The sequence below is a fragment of the Perca fluviatilis genome, chromosome 16, assembly GCF_010015445.1.
Source record: "Perca fluviatilis chromosome 16, GENO_Pfluv_1.0, whole genome shotgun sequence".
Classification (NCBI taxonomy): Eukaryota; Metazoa; Chordata; class Actinopteri; order Perciformes; family Percidae; genus Perca; species Perca fluviatilis.
The window spans coordinates 3112081-3131138 of NC_053127.1; the positions used below are offsets into that span (position 1 = coordinate 3112081).

The following is a 19058-nucleotide window of genomic DNA, read 5'->3' on the forward strand; positions in this document are numbered from 1 at the left end:
CTCCAATACCTTGACTTTGTTGTCCTTAAGCCACTTCAACTAATTGGGAGGTATGCTTGGGGTCATTGTCCATTCTGAAGACCTATTTGCACCCAAGCTTTAACTTGGTACAAACTCCAGCTGCTCTTATAAAGGTATGTACTGTTGCCTGCAGTACAGTCTGCATACAATTGGTACGTACAAACAAACATTCCTGCCATACTAATGGTAGAATGGGCATTGCAACACACCCAGTATCTCAAACTGCTCGTCATCCAGGAATGAAGCTAAACTTGATAACTCCTCCCAAATACTGTACATGTTGTTTTTAGTCTCACTTCTCAGGAAGTGAGACTCAGACAGTCGTTGTCACTGAGTGAGAGGTGAAATGGCGCAGAAAAGAGTTCAGCTGGACCGGGAAACCTTCTCTTGTTCCATCTGTCTGGATCTACTGAAGGATCCGGTGACTATTCCCTGTGGACACAACTACTGCATGAACTGTATTAAAAGCCACTGGGATGTAGAGGATCGTAAGTACAGCTACAGCTGTCCTCAGTGCAGGAAGACATTCACACCGAGGCCTGACCTGCTGAAAAACAACTTGTTAGCAGATTTAGTGGAGGAGCTGAAGAAGACTGGACTCCAAGCTGCTCCTGCTGATCACTGCTATGCTGGAGCTGAAGATGTGGCCTGTGATGTCTGCACTGGGAGAAAACTCAAAGCACACAAGTCCTGTCTGCAATGTCTGGCTGCTTTCTGTGAGCAACACCTTCAACATCATTATGAATCAGAGACATTCAACAAACACAAACTGGTGGAGCCGTCCAAGAAGCTCCAGGAGAACGTCTGCTCTCGTCATGATGAGGTGATGAAGATTTTCTGTCGTATTGATCAGCAGCTTATCTGTTCTCTCTGCTTAATGGAGGAACATAAAGGCCATGACACTGTCTCAGCTGCAGCAGAGAGAGCTGAGAGGCAGAGAGAGCTCGAGGGGAGTCGACAAAACATCCAGCAGAGAATCCAGGACAGAGAGAAAGATGTGAAGCTGCTTCAACAGCAGGCGGAGGCCATCAATCTCTGTGCTGATAAAGCAGTGAAGGACAGCGAGAAGATCTTCACTGAGCTGATCCGTCTCCTGGAGAAAAGAAGCTCTTTTGTGAAGCAACAGGTCAGATCCCAGCAGAGAAGTGAAGTGAGTCGAGTCAAAGAGCTTCAGGAGAAGCTGGAGCAGGAGATCACTGAGCTGAAGAGGGGAGACGCTGAGCTGAAGAGGAAAGACGCTGAGCTGAAGAAGCTCTCACACACAGAGGACCACACCCAGTTTCTACACAACTACCCCTCACTCTCACCACTCAGCCAATCAACATCCAGCATCCATATCAGTCCTCTGAGCTGCTTTGAGGACATGACAGAGGCCGTGTCAGAAGTCAGAGATATCCTACAGGACGTCCTGAGAGAGAAGAGGACAAACGTCTCACTGACAGAGACTGAAGTGGATGTTTCACTACCACAACCAGAGCCGATGACCAGAGCTGGATTCTTAAAATATTCACATGAAATCACACTGGATCAAAACACAGCAAACACAGATCTGTTATTATCTGAGGGGAACAGGAAAGCTACAGTAATGAGTCAACAACAGTCTTATTCTAGTCACCCAGACAGATTCACTGACATGTTTCAGGTCCTGAGTAGAGAGGGTCTGACTGGACGTTGTTACTGGGAGGTGGAGAGGAGAGGAGGAGTTTATGTAGCAGTTGCATACAAGAATATCAGCAGAGCAGGGGAGTCGGATGAATGTGGATTTGGACGAAATGAAAAATCTTGGGCTTTAGATTGTGACAACAACAGGTATACATTTTGGTCCAACAAAGTTCAAACTCCCGTCTCAGGTCCTAAGTCCTCCAGAATAGGAGTGTACCTGGATCACAGTGCAGGTATTCTGTCCTTCTACAGCGTCTCTGAAACCATGACTCTCCTCCACAGAGTCCAGACCACATTCACTCAGCCGCTCTATGCCGGACTAAGGTTTTATTGGTTTGGACACTCTGCTGAGTTGTGTAAACTGAAATAGACAGAAGTCATTAAGGGTTAAATTCTGTGGGGTTTTTTATTTGTGAAATTCTTTGTTTTCAGCGTTTTTTTCTCAATGATTGATGTTTTTCATGTTTCTTTTTTTGTAGCTTTTTTTTATTTTGAATCCCTAACCAGGAAACGAAGGAGCAGGATGAGGTGACTAGAGTCTCACAAAAATCTGAGGAAAATCTTTTAAACTGACCTTTGTTGATCTGAAATGAAGACAGATTCAGCAACTGCACGGCCTATTTCTCTCTTCAAATGTTTTCAGAAACACGTTTCGGTGAACTATTTTAGTACAATATGAGATCAGATTCTGAACGAGTTCGTCCAATCAGCTGCCGGTTTTCATTTTTGGGCGACAATCCAGATTAGCGCCGCCTGCTGTTATGGAGACGTATTAGGTCTCGTCTCTTCGGTGTGTTCTGAGGAACATTTTGGACCAACTCGGGGAGACTGATCAGTCACACTGGCTTTACTGCCGAGGGTCCGTATTGTTAATAATAATTTTTCATTAAAAAACGGTCAGAAAATGCTGTTTTCAGCCTCTCAAATATGAAGAACTATTTATTCTCTTTCCTGTGTTATCTTATATTACACTGAATATCTTTTGGGTTTTGGATAAAATATCTATTTAAAAGAGCTCATCTCTGGGCTTTAGGAAACACTGATCCACATTTTTCACCATGTTCTGACAGTTTAGAGTACACACATACACACACAACCACACACACACACACCACCCCCACACACACACACACACACACACACACACACACAACACACGCGGTTTTAAAAGGATTGTTATAAGGGTAACAGACTTGATTGATAGTCCAATGACTTCACTGTGTTTTCATTTAAATTTACATTTTATATTGTAATCAAGTTAATTTTGTGTTAACTGTCTGGTTTTATACAGTCTGCATGTGGCATCTCCATGGTAAGCTGCCTTAACAGTTTCTCCATTGTAGAGTTATTTTGGGTAAAATTGTGTTTTGTATTTATTTATCTTCATCATTCAGTTATAGAGTAAATGCAGTATGTTGATTTGGTTTCTTTCATGGTTATATATGGTGTTTTTCTCTTCATTTGTTGTCAACATGTAACCTTTTGCTTTAAATGCTGTCCATTCTTCTTAGTTTTATCATTGGGTGTGAGAACTGTGACCCTGTGTTCCTCATCAGCTGGTTGGAGCCAGAGAGAGACAGAGGACATGCTTGGTGATATATATATATACTAGCTGTGACTAAGCATTATCTGGCGGGGAGACATGCTTGCATTTTGAAAATGTAAAATATCTTTGACTGTATTAATGCATGTCTCATATAGTCTTCTCATTGTGTGTGTGTTTTTGACAAAAATGTTGACAATATAAATATTGCTGGGGAAACCTGTGCAAAAACCCAATAAAGATAATTTCAATAGTGTGTATGATTGACTAAATGTTTCTGTTGTGTGTGTTAGTGTTCAGGAAGAATTATGTGATTTTGAGTCATGTTTGCATTGTTTTGGTAGACACAGTGTATTGTTCTAGTGTTTTATTGTGTTTTGAATATTAGTGTTGGAGTTAAGTTTAAGTTAAGTAACAAATTAATATGATTGAGAACATATGAGTTTTTTGTTAAATCATGACTTTATTAGTTCTGTATTGTAGGCCCACCTAGTTGTGCGCCAAACCAAAAACATGGGAATCTGTTTTTCAACTTGTAATTATGCAAGACTCAAAGCAGAATTTGGCAAGAATATTTATAAATAGGCCTATATTTATAAAACAACAGCTTATCTGTGTCCTTTCCCATTGGTTGTCCTGCAGATAACACAAACACACACCTGTCCATGTGCTGTTTGGATGCTCGTATAAGACAACAGCAGCAGATCTTTAGTTATTGTGGCCTCCATGTTTTCAACACCTGATGCCTCGGCTACGGCCAACCGTTGGTGGCAGTCATGCAACAAGTTGTTATGCCAAACGCGCCAATATAACAGAAGAAGAAAAGACCCCATCCCGACCATGTGAACGCTGGCAGTCGGAAAAACAACATAATCACGGGGGTCGCTGTTATTCCCGGGTGGCATGAACGCAGCATTAGAGCAGGGCGCCGCAGTTGCTCTACACCGACTGCAAGACCTCGTCGATAGTCTGGTCCTGGAAGTAGAGGCTGTAACGGGCTCTTGAAGGAATCCAGTGGTATCAACCATACCATCAAAAACATGTACTAGGTTCTCCAGGCAGTGCCCTTGATCAAGGCACTGGCTCAGATCTGGAGTTGGTCCCCGGGCGCTGTGATTGGCTGCCCACTGCTCCCTTGAGGGAGGGGTTAAATGCAGAGAATGAATTTCGCTACATGTATGTGTATGTGACAATAAAGTACCTTTACCTTTACCTTATATCATACCATTCCTGTCAGGAAGTGATACAAAAAAGCTCCACAAGTCGGCGCAATGTCCACGAAGTTACCATAAATTGGACAGGATAGGATCATAGAGACACAGCATATAAGAGATGAGATAACTGACAACATCAGGAGTAGCCTCGCGCACCACACCAACAACATAACACTGGTGAATGTGGACCATAACACATGAAAAAACAAACAAGATCAGTCCCTCCACGATTACACAGCCTGTTTTGGCCCAAAATGCCTGATTTCATGGGAGCTTTTGTAAAAAAAACACAGTTGATATGTCTTTTGTATGTTTGTTGCAATGAAGTTGCAGAAGACAGTAAAAGTTGCAAAAAAAGTTGCAAGTTTTTAGTATTGTTCTTTAAAAATAGAAAGGAAACCTGTTTTGGGGAGAATAATAATAATTACTATTAATTAATTACTCTGGGCTGAGTGTTGCTATAGTAACCAAAAAGGCTCAGGATGCTGCAAATGTTGGTATAATATGAAAATGGCTGATGTATTTAAGTCGAAAAATAATAATTTATTGAATTAATCAAATATGAACATATCTGGCTTGTTGATCTTTACATTGTTAGTTAATTTCCTATCCTGGCCCACACACACATTCATACGGTTTGATAAACTTATTGGACTTTAAGTTATCATTGCACTTACCACGGCATAGCTGTCCTCAATTTAGGTCATCCTGTAGGTCTCATCTCTGGTAGTCCTGCATCCATCGTGGTGTGATTGTGTGTGTGTGTGTGTGATTGTGTGTTGTGTGTGTGTGATTGTGTGTGTGTGTATAGTGGGTCAGTCGCGGGGAAATGGGCAGCAGCTCCGCCCCTGAAACAGCAGCTTCTGACTTTAGAGTGAAAAAGCCGTTCCACGCGTACATTGATGTTAAAATGTCTCCATGTTGGCAGGACGGTCTGAAGTGTTCTGAAGGTCTTTCGCTGGACGTTTTGTTGGTAAATGTGAGATGTTGGAGTCACACACACGTCTCGTCTTCATAACAGAAACAAGGAAATTAATTTGATTGCCCGTTTCTCTCCCGCGGTGCGTTGGCTGCGCCGCGGGACTGCTGTCGCAGTAATGAAAATGAGATAGGTGGTCCCGGCTGTCAATCAATATCTTCCAGTGATGCTGGCCCCTGATTGGTCCGGGCCCGTAAGCAACCGCTTACCCTGCTTACCGATAGTTACACGTCTGAAGGAATCCATTGGTATCAACTGTAATGGGAAAAATTACATTTAAGCATAATTCCTTATATTTTTATGTTTGATTGGTACTTTAATTCTCTCACAAATGCTGAAAGAGTTCATCTCATCTCCACATGTAGATTCTGATTCTAACTAAGTAATGTAACTATGGAATCCACCGGTCGTAAACTTTTTGCTCTAGACGTACCAACTGCCAATAGAAACAATGGAGTTGCAGTACGATTCTCTGAAATGTTTTCCAAACAAATTGCTCTCTCTCCCGTACAATTTTCACTCTACATACATCATAGTTGGTCAAAATGTAGGAAATCTTGTCCCGGTCGCAGACATGTAACTATGGAATCCACCGGACGTAAACTTATTGTTATTTTCAAACCAACTGCCGATAGAAACTGTAAAAATAAAGAAGCTGCAGTACTTTTTCAGACCGGTTGAGATTTTCCAATGTGTTTGTATGGGGACTGAAAGTTCAGAGCTAGAGGGTGAAGCTGTCATAATTAGCCAAGTGTGTGTGTGCTGTCATTCTGAAGATGCATATAAGCCTGGTGTTCCTGTTCACTCATTGGAGGGACTGACTCCACACGGGGCTGCGGCCTTTTGTGAAATCATGTTGCTCCTATTTGCAAATATATTTTTAATTAAATGCAAAAAAACCTAAAATGGTTTAGTTTCAACTGTCTTATTTGTTTAACTTTACTAAACTTTGAAAACTCTTCCCCTGCTGCAAAGGAAACTTCCATTACATCAACCATACCATACCATTCCTGTCAGGAAGTGATACAGAAAAGCTCCACAGTTCATCTGGATTTTGGCGAGGCAAGACCTGGCATGTCCATTTTCAAAGGGGTCCCTTGACCTCTGACCTCCAGATATCTGATGAAAACAGGTTCTCTGGGTACCCACGAGTCTCCCCTCACAGACACGCCTACGTTATGATATTCCCATGATTGATTTTTTCGTTCAGGTCTTTAGTTTTCATAGATGTCCCACAGGCCTGTTTGCACTGAGACAGCGTTGTTGCCTTGTTAGTCTGGTTCTATTGAGTTTGAGTTTAGTTTATTTATAAAAGGGGACAGCGCAAATTAATAAAACACATGATTTCCCATGGGTTAAAAAAGCCAGAATTAGCCAAAAGGCTATTTTTCATCTGTAGTCCCCTGCCTTCGATGTTAAAAAAGGCTTTTTAAGATACAAAAAACAACACAAGCAAACAAGACTTAGCACAAAGCATTACAAAAACAGAAAACAACAAAACAGAGCTCAACACACAACATAGCACAAAACAAGACACAACACAAAAGCAGAAGGATATATAACAGCAGGATATATATCAAAACAAAACAACAGGGTATAAAGTAAAAAAAAGAAAAAAAAAATATATACATATACATACATATATACATACATACACATACATACAAATACACATATATATACATACACACACATACATACAGACATACAGTACACATACATATAAATTAGAACAGACATAACCATTAAGATCATTAATCATGTTCTCTCCTCATGACAAAACTACTTCAGAGTTCAGTTAGAAACTGGTTTGTTTTTGCTCTCATGTCAAATCTGATTAAACCCAGTGACAGCCCTTTGGCTCCCAGCCCTCAATGTGCCGTCTGTAATGCAGAGTTCTTTGCTGAGGTCTGCTCTGTAAAGGTGAGTCAGGGCTTTTAAAGTCTAGAGAGTTTTCTCTCCACCTCAGTTATCTGCTCAGCCAGCTGCTGTAACTTTACACTGTGGTATTAGTACTTTTACTGCAGTAACATGTCTGAATACTTCCTTTAATTTCAGAAGGAAACCTTTAAAAAAAGAAAGTAACTGACTGATACAATATGTCAGAAATTGACCACTTTTTAAATTTATTTTCCTAATTTATTTTAAATTTTATTCATTTAAAATTATTTTAAATATCTGTAACATTTTCCCTTTGTACTTCCTTCCCTATTTAATGTCCCTAAACATATAATATTTTGGTATTGATCAGCAGTAAATAATAATGTAATGTTACAGATAAATGTGTTTTAAATTGAAGTTCTTTTCCTTCTTCTACTCGTCATTAGAAGTCATGAGGCTCCATCTGCTGGTGGGACAGTAAACTGCACGATGTCTGAACACCAGGCTCACACAGAGATATAAGATTAGAAGAAGAATGAAAACACTGATTTAGTGACTTTATAAACTGTTCGGTAGTTTAATCTATCATCATTTATTAGCTGATTAGATTTTGTTTTAATATTCAGAACCTGTAAAGTAATTTCTTATTTCCTGAGAAAGTTTGGAAGATAAATCTACATGTTGATGATTTAGTGGATTGAACAGCTGAAGTTAAGTTTATTTTATCATAAAGTCTGACACAACAGGACACTAACATTTCCCCTGGAACCTTTAAAATAAAATGTAGAGAGCTTAAAACCTGATAGCTTAGTTTAAAAGTAGCAGCCAGGCTGCTGTGGAAACAGTTTTACTGTCATATTAACTGATATTATGATTTGTAATGCTGTGGACGTCACATATGCTGCATCCATTGTTTCTAAAGTCTAATATATAATATTCTCATGATGAAGTCTTGGCTCCATTAGAGGACTAAAAAGATAACATTGGTGCTAGAGTCTTTATAATGTTCCTGTTGTTTCAGAAAGACAATGAATGATAGAAGAGGATGAGCAGAGAGCAGAAAGCATTCAGTGAAGAGCTCCAGACTTTATTTTCTGGTTGATAGCTTCTAGTTTCTCCAGCAGCTTCTGTTTCTGAAGATCTGTGTTTACTTGTCTTTTCGGAGTTAAACTCCACAAGCACACACACACACACACACACACACACACACACACACACACACACACACACACACACACACACACACAGACACACCGCAGCTTCACACACACACACACACACACACACACACACACACACACACACACACACACACACACACACACACAGCGCAGAGGCAGGGGAGAGATATATACCAGTTTCTTTTCGGGAGACTTGTTTAAATTATGCCATAGGCTATACATTAGATTTAGTATTCATATTTTTTTTCTGATTTATTAGAAGTTGAGTTTCAGTCTGTTTGATAAATGAACAGTTGTACCTAAAGTGGTAACATGCTATGACATGTTATGCAGACTAAAGGGGAGACACCAACTTTTATAATTTCAATTGCTAATTTCCATCTCCCTGGGCATATACAGGGTATATACAGGGTATATATATAATATATACAGGGTATATATACAGTATATACAGGGTATATATACAGGGTATATACAGGGTATATACAGGGTATATATACAGGGTATATATACAGGGCATATATATAGGGTAAATACAGGCTGAACCAATAAGGGCGGTGATCTCTCTCAGCGCAACGTAGATGTCTTGAGGAAAAGTCTTCTGATGATCGGTACTTTCACTTGGGGAGACGGCGCCGAGCAGCAGCCATAGCGTAAAACTCACAGAGATCTTCATTCTCACACTGGCAGCTTACTGTTGAACTGTGGCGTCTGTTTACCTTTGTGAGCTTTATGTAGAAGCCTACAGCAACCACAAAGAGTGTGTGTGTGTGTGAACACAAATCAATCCTACTTTGCATGATGTCGGGTGAAAACGTCAGTATGAAGAACAAATATGGGAACCAGTTTATTTTAATGTTACACTTATTTCCCTGTACAGCAGACAAGTAGAAGCCTCGTGAGACTGTCCTTAATCTCATGAGCTCCAGTTTTCTACTCCCAGATCAGTCTGGCATCTTGAGATAGAGAAAATTTGGAGCCGTTCGCCAAACGACCGACCAATCAGGGTTGGTTTTGAGGCGGGTTAGGTGGTGATAGACAGATGGTTTATCCAATCAGCTAACCAGGATTTCCAGACAGCAGAAGCCCTAATTCTGTTAGCCGCTCGCTAATGCTTTTTCCTCTTGGATCCTTCTTTTGCAATATGGACCGGGAACCTGAAATGGTGCCTTTTATTCCTAAATTCTCGTTACACAAACGGCAAATCTCCTTTACCGACATGCTGCTAGCTTGCTGAGCTAACGAGCTATGCTTTGCCTGCAGCAGCAGGGGCTTGTGGTTGTATTTTCAAACGCTTTGTTGATCTGATTGGTTGATTTGGCCCGTCTATCACCAACTATAGGTGGTAATAGACAGATGGTTTATCCAATCAGCTAACCAGTATTTTCGCCCCTTCCCAAAAGTTCTCCAACGGAAAGTTCCCAGATGGATATGCCGAGCAAATGCGAAGCAATCCATCTGGTGGAGTCAGATTAGAAAAGTATGCATATTAATACATTTTTAAAGGGTAACTTCTGTATTTTTCTAACTTTGTTTCCCCATGTTTTTGTGTCTGTTAGAGCAGGGCATGCTGTGTGTCTGTCTCTTGCGGGTGTTTTTCTCTGCTACATTGCAGCTCCACGGGCGGTGCAACTGAGAGCACCTGGGCGGTCTCCCGGAGTCCTTAAAGCCGGAGACACACCGAGCCGATAATCGGCCGTCGGACAGTGACTCAAGTCTGTTCGTTGTGGTCCGTGCCGTCGTCCATCCGAGGGGCTGGCTTCATTTTGCCAATTAGACTTGTACAATCGGCGGGGCGGGCACTGCCGGCAGTCGGACTCAAATGACCCATCTTATTGGTTGAGAGCTAACCAGGAAACGAGGAGTGGAATGAGGTGACTAGAGTCTCTCAAAATCTGAGTAAAATCTCTTAAACTGACCTTTGTTGATCTGAAATGAAGACAGATTCAGCAACTGCACGGCCTATTTCTCTCTTCAGATGTTTTCAGAAACACGTGTCGGTGAACTATTTTAGTACAATATGAGATTTCGGATTCTGAACGAGCCGCCATGACGGTCTGGCTTTGAATTTCCGGAGAAGCCAGACCCCACGTGGCGCGTTGGTCCAATCAGCTGCCGGCTGTTATGGAGGTATTACGTCTCGTCTCTTCGGTGTGTTCTGAGGAACTTTTTGGACCAACTCGGGGAGACTGATCAGTCCGACTGGCTTTACTGCCGAGGGGTCGGCCGTCTGGTTGGTGTGTCATGACCTTAAGATCTGGCTGTCAACCTGCTCAAGCGTCCGGTACGCTCGCCGCAGACGACCTATGAGCGCACCAGAGTGACATCACGGGAGCGCCGTGACTGTTTATACTCCCGCGTGGTGGTCATAGTTGCAGTCTTCTCCTGAACAGAGGTGGCACGAATGCGGAAAGGCTACCGACTTTGCTCTTTCTATGTACTAGAAGAAGAAGAAAAAGGTAAACAACGTCAGAACTCTCAGCAGCATTGCCGTCAATGCCTCGATCTGATTGGATGAGCTACTTGGTGGGATCAAGCCTTTCATTCACCATAACAGAACTCATCTTAACCCAGTAAGTTTACCAGAGAGACCTGCAGTCACTCTGAGAGTCCTCACCACTCAGAAGAAGTCCTCTCAGGATGTGTTATTATCCTAGGCCGAACTATATTTAACATGTCAGCAGCCTTTTGATGATGGTTAAGCTGGTGCTAAATCTATTCTATATATTTCACAGATTGTAGTTACTTTGCAAATTTGCTATTTACAAACAGAAAGCTGTGATTCATTCATGTGTCTTCCATGTTCTGTGTTTGGATTTTTGTAAACAATATAAACTTAATAACAGGACAGCTCAGTCATTTAGTAAACTGGGGATCTGTCTCCAAACCCTCTGATTCTAAGAAGAGTTTACCTCCTAAAAGCTGAAGTCAGCGGAGTTTTTAAATGAGAAATGAGCTCTGTTGTAAACAAGTGTTACTGTGTTCCTTATCGCATAGTTTTTCTTTTTACTTTTAGTACAAACTGCAGCTGCTCTTATAAAAGTATGTACTGTTGCCTGCAGTACAGTCTGCATACAATTGGTACATACAAACAAACATTCCTGTCATACTAATGGTAGAATGGGCATTGCAACACACCCAGTATCTCTCTCAAACTGCTCCTCCTCCAGGAATGAAGCAAGACTTGCAACTCCTCCCACACACTCTACACATGTTGTTTTTAGTTTCACTTCTCAGGAAGTGAGACTCAGACAGTCATTGTCACTGAGCGAGAGGTGAAATGGCGCAGAAAAGAGTTAAGCTGGACCGGGAAGCCTTCTCTTGTTCCATCTGTCTGGATCTACTGAAGGATCCGGTGACTACTTCCTGTGGACACAACTACTGCATGAACTGTATTAAAAGCCACTGGGATGTAGAGGATCGTAAGTACAGCTACAGCTGCCCTGAGTGCAGGAAGACGTTCACACCGAGGCCTGACCTGCTGAAAAACACCATGATAGCAGATTTAGTGGAGGAGCTGAAGAAGACTGGACTCCAAGCTGCTCCTGCTGATCACTGCTATGCTGGAGCTGAAGATGTGGCCTGTGATGTCTGCACCGGGAGAAAACTCAAAGCACACAAGTCTTGTCTGCAATGTCTGGCTTCTTTCTGTGAGAAACACCTTCAGTTTCATTTTGAATCAGCTCCATACAAGAAACACAAACTGGTGGAGCCGTCCAAGAAGCTCCAGGAGAACGTCTGCTCTCGTCATGATGAGGTGATGAAGATTTTCTGTCGTACTGATCAGCAGCTTATCTGTTCTCTCTGCTCTGTGGATGAACATAAAGGCCACGACATAGTCTCAGCTGCAGCAGAGAGAGCTGAGAGGCAGAGAGAGCTCGAGGGGAGTCGACAGACCATCCAGCAGAGAATCCAGGACAGAAAGAAAGATGTGAAGCTGCTTCAACAGCAGGCGGAGGCCATCAATCTCTCTGCTGATAAAGCAGTGGAGGACAGCGAGAAGATCTTCACTGAGCTGATCCGTCTCCTGGAGAAAAGAAGCTCTGATGTGAAGCAGCAGGTCAGATCCCAGCAGAAAAGAGAAGTGAGTCGAGTCAGAGAGCTTCAGAAGAAGCTGAAGCAGGAGATCATTGAGCTGAAGAGGAAAGATGCTGAGCTGAAGAAGCTCTCACACACAGACGATTACAACCAGTTTCTACACAACTACCCCTCACTGTCGACACTCAGCCAATCAACATCCAGCATCCATATCCGTCCTCTGAGCTGCTTTGAGGACGTGACAGCGGCCGTGTCAGAAGTCAGAGCTAAACTACAGGACGTCCTGAGAGAGAAGAGGACAAACGTCTCATTGACAGGGACTGCAGTGGACGTTTTACTGCTACAACCAGAACCCAAGACCAGAGCTGGATTCTTAAAATATTCACGTGAAATCACGCTGGATCCAAACACAGCAAACACACGGCTGTTATTATCTGAGGGGAACAGGAAAGCTACAGTAATTAGAGAACTTCATTCTTATTCTAGTCACCCAGAAAGATTCACTGACTTTTGGCAGGTCCTGAGTAGAGAGGGTCTGACTGGACGTTGTTACTGGGAGGTCGAGAGGAGAGGAGAAGTTTCTGTAGCAGTTGCATACAAGAATATCAGAAGAGCAGGGAGGACGGATGAATGTGAATTTGGATACAATGACAAATCTTGGGCGTTAGATTGTGACAACAACAGTTATACATTTTGGTACAACAAAGTCCAAACTCCCGTCTCAGGTCCTGTGTCCTCCAGAGTAGGAGTGTACCTGGATCACAGTGCAGGTATTCTGTCCTTCTACAGCGTCTCTGAAACCATGACTCTCCTCCACAGAGTCCAGACCACATTCACTCAGCCGCTATATGCTGGACTAAGGGTTAATTCTTTGTTTCTTGGAGCCTCTGCTGAGTTGTGTAAACTGAAATAGACAGAAGTCATTTAAGGGTTAAATTCTGTGTTTTTTTGTTTGTGAAATTCTATGTTTTCAGCGGGTTTTTCTCAATGTTTGATGTTTTTCATGTTTTTACATGTTTTTTGTAGCTTTTTTTATTTTCTTTAGAGCCCTAACCAGGAAACAGGGAGCAGGATGAGGTGACTAGAGTCTCTCAAAATCTGATGAAAATCTCTTAAACTGACCTTTGTTGATCTGAAATGAAGACAGATTCAGCAACGGCCTATTTCTCTCTTCAAATGTTTTCAGAAACACATTTCGGTGAACTATTTTAGTACAATATGAGATCAGAGTCTGAACGAGTTCGTCCAATCAGCTGCCGGTTTTCATTTCAATTTGCCGACTTTGAGACTCAGAAATTCCCCCAGAAGAACCAGAGAGTTTAATATTCAGGCTGTGAAAGAGCTTTTTTGCTGACTTTTTCAGGGCTTTATGTGGACCAAACTGTAAGAGGGAAGACTATATGAGACATGCAATAATTGAGTCAAAGATATTTTACTTTTTTTGATGAAATAAAAGCATGTCAATAAACTATACATGTCCGGCCCTTGGTGTGATTCTCTTTTTCCAGTGTGGCCCTCTGGGAAGTTGAGTTTGACACCCCTGCTTTAAAGGAACTCTCCTTTCTTCCAGACCGGTCTGAGAGCTGAATCCAAAACCAGGGTCAGGGGGACTCTTGTAGTCTCAGACCGGTGACTGTACATACACACCACCGCCGACTCGCTTTTTTGGCGTTTTGGCTGTTTTGAGCGTCAATCAGAAAGTTGAAAGTAGTTTAACTTTATGGTAATGAGCTATGATGCGGGTCAGCGGCAAGCAGCGGCAAACGCCAGCAACCAATCAGAATATAGACGTCCTTCACGCTGGCTGATTTAAATAATAATAAAAACATAAATAACAAAATAATAAAAACAATAAAAATAAAACACTGAAAATATGAATAATAAAATAAATAAACTTCATTCATTCATTTATTTACAATACGTTTTTATTGTTGTTTAATTTCATTTATTGTAATTATATTTATTGATAAAATGTGATAAAATAACGCCTATTTTGTATTTTTCTAAGTATTGAATTAAAAATATATATATATATATATAATAAGAAAAAAAATAATAATGATAAGAGAAATTAAGTAGGATTGTCAATGCATGGACGTTTTTTTTTTTTTACTTTTTTTATTTTAAATATACAAGTAATACTCAGGTTTCCTGAGTTTTCGAGAAGACATTTAAGGCATCTAAATACTTGTCGTCCTAAACAAAACTTAAACTAAAAATCGAAAACGAAATAAACTTTAAAGTAACAATAACTCAGCAGTTTGTACGTTTTATCCGATTATTATTTCTGTACATGTTTTAAACAGAAGTTCAGTCCACACAGTTGTACGGCACGGAGCTTGTCAATAAAGCTTTGCATACAAAACACAGCGTCACCGTCATGGCCGCGGTTGACAGTTGGAGCTGGTTCCCAGCGTTAGCATTGGGAGTTTCTTTCCTGAAATGTCTCTTTATCACCGCCTAGTGAGTGGGAAAAGTTTGTTGTTAACCTGTTCCACTTAGCGGCTCAGCTTCGGGACGATTGGGTTATTTAATGAATAGTATTTTTTAAATTTGCCGCGACGCCTGTTAGCATTCATCCGGGTAACACACTGAGTAGCTAACGTTAGTCGATTCTGTTAGCATCCATCCGGGTAACACACTGAGTAGCTAACGTTAGTCGAACGTTAGTAGCTAGATTCTGTTAGAAGCCATCCATCCGGGTAACATACTGAGTACCTAACGTTAGCATCGGTTAGCATCCATTCGGGTAACATACTGAGTAGCTAACGTTAGCTACAATCCATAAACTAGTATTTCTAAATGACGTTTTGACGTTATGGGCTTTGTTTATGCGTCGAATTAATAGGAACTGGCAGTGAAAGCACACGTTAGTCATATTAGACTTCATATGAAGAGACGATAGTTGGTGTAACATGACGTGTTATTAGCTTTCAGGCTTAGCTACGTAGCCAAACGGCCTCAAGATGGCGCCGTTTTTCATTAGAAGTTCGTTTTGAAGCTGAGTCGTGAATTAGCTACATACAGATTATTAACTATAAGTGATATCCTGAGGCACATATAGCTCAAGTATTACAATTATTATGTCGCTGTTGCTTTTTTGCGTGCTGATACATCTGTATGTAGGCCTAATCTGCCTGAAATGTACAATAAAGTGCAGTGTTATACCTAAATACACCAAACCTCTCGGAAAAATGTCACAATTTAAGGATGTAACGCTTTTTTTGCCGACGTACACGCGTCTTAAAACATAATTTACCATACATATAGGGTCAGGATTAACTTCTGGTTATTTCGGCGTTAATACAGTATAAGCACACGCTTTATATAGTGTGTGTGGTTGTATTTGTGGCTTTATATTTTTGCGTCAACCTAAGGCACTTCTAGCTCAAGTATTTAAATTATTATGTCGCTGTTGCTTTGTTGTGTTCACCTATATCCTGTATAGGGCCGTAAGTACCCAGAAATTTAAAGCCTAATAAAGTGCAAAGTTATATCTATATACACCAAACTTCTCGCAAAAATGTCACAATTTAAGGATGAAATGCATTTTTTGCCCACTTACATGCGTCATAAAACCCAACTGAGTATATCATTAGAGTCAGGATTAACTGTTGGTTATTTCGGCATTAATAAAATACATCAATCACCAGCTTTATATATTGTGGTTGTATTTGCAGCTTTATTTAGTGACAACCTGAGGCACTTCTAGCTCAAGTATTTCAATGATTATGTCGCTGTTGCGTGCACTAATATCCTGTATAGGGCTCTCCACAGAAATACATAATGTACAGTTATGTCTATCTGCACCAAACCTCATGGAAAAAGTTTACAATTTAAGGGTCTATTGCTTTTTTTAGCCAAACTGAGTATTCCATAGCATCAGTATGAACTGATGGCGATTTCGGCAATAATACATTACAACAAGAACAGCTACAGGCTTGTATGTTGTGGCTTAATGACTTGGTGTACACTGGTGTGTGTGTAGCTCTTTGCCTGAGTGGTCTGTTGTTAATCTGCCGTTGGGTTTGTGTGTCTGTCAGTCATTCCACAGACTTCGAGGTGCACAGGAACTGGCTGGCCATCACACACAGTCTGCCCGTGTCCCGGTGGTACCATGAGGTCAGTATGAAGGGGACACACTCTCATATCTTTACGTTTCGCGATGGCTTGCATCGTACCGTTGAACATAACCGGGATGTGGAGCCCGAGAGATGCCTTCTGGGATCATTAATTTCTCACGCACATCTTGACCAGAGTCGGTAGCCATGTCTCCGTCCTACATGTTTTTATGCAAGTAAAGTAATATCGAATGAAAAGGAGACAAGCGGCTCTTTGAGATAGGAAAAATCTAGGAAATGCCATAATTAATCAGCCTGCTGCCCTGGGACGATTTGATTATTTCCAGATACGTGAGTTGTGATTTTCATTTATAGTGATTCTGGAAGTATTGGGACACACACACACACACACAGACAGAGACACACACACACACACACGTGCACATAGACACATACACATACACACACACAGAGAGACACACAGACACCCACACACATTGATACACACACACAAAGACACGCACAGAGACACACAGACACCCACACACATTGACACACACACACAATCAGAGAGACACACAGACAGACACACACAAAGACACGCACAGAGACACACACACACACACACACAGAGACACAGACAGACAGACAGACACACACACACAGACACACACAGACAGACATACACAGACAGACACACACACACACAGACACACACACACACACACACACACACACACAGAGACACACACACAGACAGACAGACACAGACAGACAGACGGCACACACACACACACACAAACAAACATAGACTTACAGACACACACACAGACAGACACACACACACACACAGACAGACAGACAGACAGACAGACACACAGACAGACAGACACACACACACACAAGCAAACATAGACTTACACACACACACAGAGACACACACACAGACACACATGCTGTCCTCCTAACTTGTGGTGTGTGTGTAGAACTCGTCTGAGTGGACCCTGGACTACCCCCCCCTGTTCGCCTGGTTCGAGCTGGGACTGTCCCACGCTGCTCGCCACTTTGACCCCGACATGCTGCTGGTGGAGAACCTGAACTACAGCAGCCCCCCCACGGTCCTCTTCCAGAGGCTGTCGGTCATCTGCACCGATCTGATGCTCATCTACGCTGCCAGAGAGTGAGTGAGACAGACAGATTGAGAGACATAGAGAGACAGACAGACAGACAGAGAGAGAGAGACATAGAGAGAGACAGAGAGATAGAGAGAGACAGACAGAGAGAGAGACAGACAGAGAGACAGAGAGAAAGACATAGAGACAGAGAGACATAGAGAGAGAGACAGAGAGAGAGAGACAGACAGACAGACAGACAGACAGAGAGAGAGCGACTCTTCCGGTGCCTCTGTGACTGTTTGATTCCAGTTTTTAGTTTGATTTGTTTCAGGAAAAAAATTCTGATTGTGAAGTTTGAAGATGTGAGGAATCAGCAGAGAGAATGGACACACACTCACACACACACACACACTCTCAGACACACACACATACACGCACACACTCTCAGACACACACACACACACGCACACACTCTCAGACACACACACACACACGCACACACTCTCAGCACACACACACACACACACACACTCTCAGAACACACACACACACACACTCTCAGACACACACACACAACACGCACACTCTCAGACACACACACACACGCCACACACTCTCAGACACACACTCAACACACACACACACACACTCTCAGACACACACACACCACACACACTCTCAGACTACACACACACTCACACACACACACACACAAGATTCAGACACACAGATACACACAGACACAAACACACACTCAGACACACACACACACACACACACACACACACACACACACACACACACACACACACACACACACACACACACACACAGACACAAAAACACACACACACACACACACACACTTCTGCTGCTGCAAACGTAACGTCAGACATAACGTTAGAGAGTGTCTCTCCATTCTCTGCTGATTCCTGCCTTCTAGGCTGAGATAAGCCAGAACATGTGTTTTTGGCTCATATGGATGAAAGACACCAAATCCCAGAATGCACTTGCTTCGCTGCTTTAGAGTCCACTCCCAAGCCACGCCTTACAGACAGACAGACAGACATTCAGACAGTCAGTGAGGCATTCAACTCAACTTAAGTGTGTTTTATTGTCATTTCAACCATATACACGAAACAAAGAGACACACACACACAGACAGACAGACACACACTTACACAGACAGAGAAACACACACAAACACACACACAGACAGACACACACACAGACACACACACACACACACACACAGAGACAGACACACACACACACACACAGACAGACACACACACACACAAGAGACACACACACACACACACACACACACACACAGAGACAGACACACACTTACACAGACAGA

At 42.1% G+C, this 19058-nt stretch overlaps 3 protein-coding genes across 4 annotated transcripts in view; all 3 read left to right on the plus strand.

Annotated features, from left to right (window-relative positions):
• Positions 1 to 340: 340 nt before the first annotated feature.
• LOC120544206 (E3 ubiquitin/ISG15 ligase TRIM25-like) lies at positions 341 to 2096 on the plus strand. The gene has a single exon (XM_039777823.1). It carries the CDS (start codon positions 368 to 370, stop codon positions 2051 to 2053), a length of 1686 nt encoding a protein of 561 aa, XP_039633757.1. The 5' UTR covers positions 341 to 367; the 3' UTR covers positions 2054 to 2096.
• Positions 2097 to 11726: 9630 nt separating this feature from the next.
• On the plus strand, positions 11727 to 13674 carry LOC120543549 (tripartite motif-containing protein 16-like). The gene has a single exon (XM_039776650.1). The coding sequence runs from the start codon at positions 11762 to 11764 to the stop codon at positions 13430 to 13432; it is 1671 nt and encodes a 556-aa protein (XP_039632584.1). The 5' UTR covers positions 11727 to 11761; the 3' UTR covers positions 13433 to 13674.
• A 1213-nt stretch (positions 13675 to 14887) lies between these two features.
• LOC120543598 (probable dolichyl pyrophosphate Glc1Man9GlcNAc2 alpha-1,3-glucosyltransferase) overlaps positions 14888 to 19058 on the plus strand; it is a 5677-nt gene continuing 1506 nt past the window's right edge. For both annotated transcript variants that reach the window (XM_039776738.1, XM_039776739.1), the window contains exons 1-3: positions 14888 to 14982; positions 16563 to 16641; positions 17567 to 17760. In XM_039776738.1, the coding sequence (XP_039632672.1) occupies positions 14900 to 14982; positions 16563 to 16641; positions 17567 to 17760 (356 nt within the window). In that variant the 5' untranslated portion in view covers positions 14888 to 14899. The remainder of the gene's footprint in view (positions 14983 to 16562; positions 16642 to 17566; positions 17761 to 19058) is intronic.

Excerpts from the sequence above, each read along its gene's own strand:
- LOC120544206 (XM_039777823.1), top strand. The coding sequence starts at position 368 with ATGGCGCAGAAAAGAGTTCAGCTGGACCGGGAAACCTTCTCTTGTTCC.
- LOC120543549 (XM_039776650.1), top strand. The coding sequence starts at position 11,762 with ATGGCGCAGAAAAGAGTTAAGCTGGACCGGGAAGCCTTCTCTTGTTCC.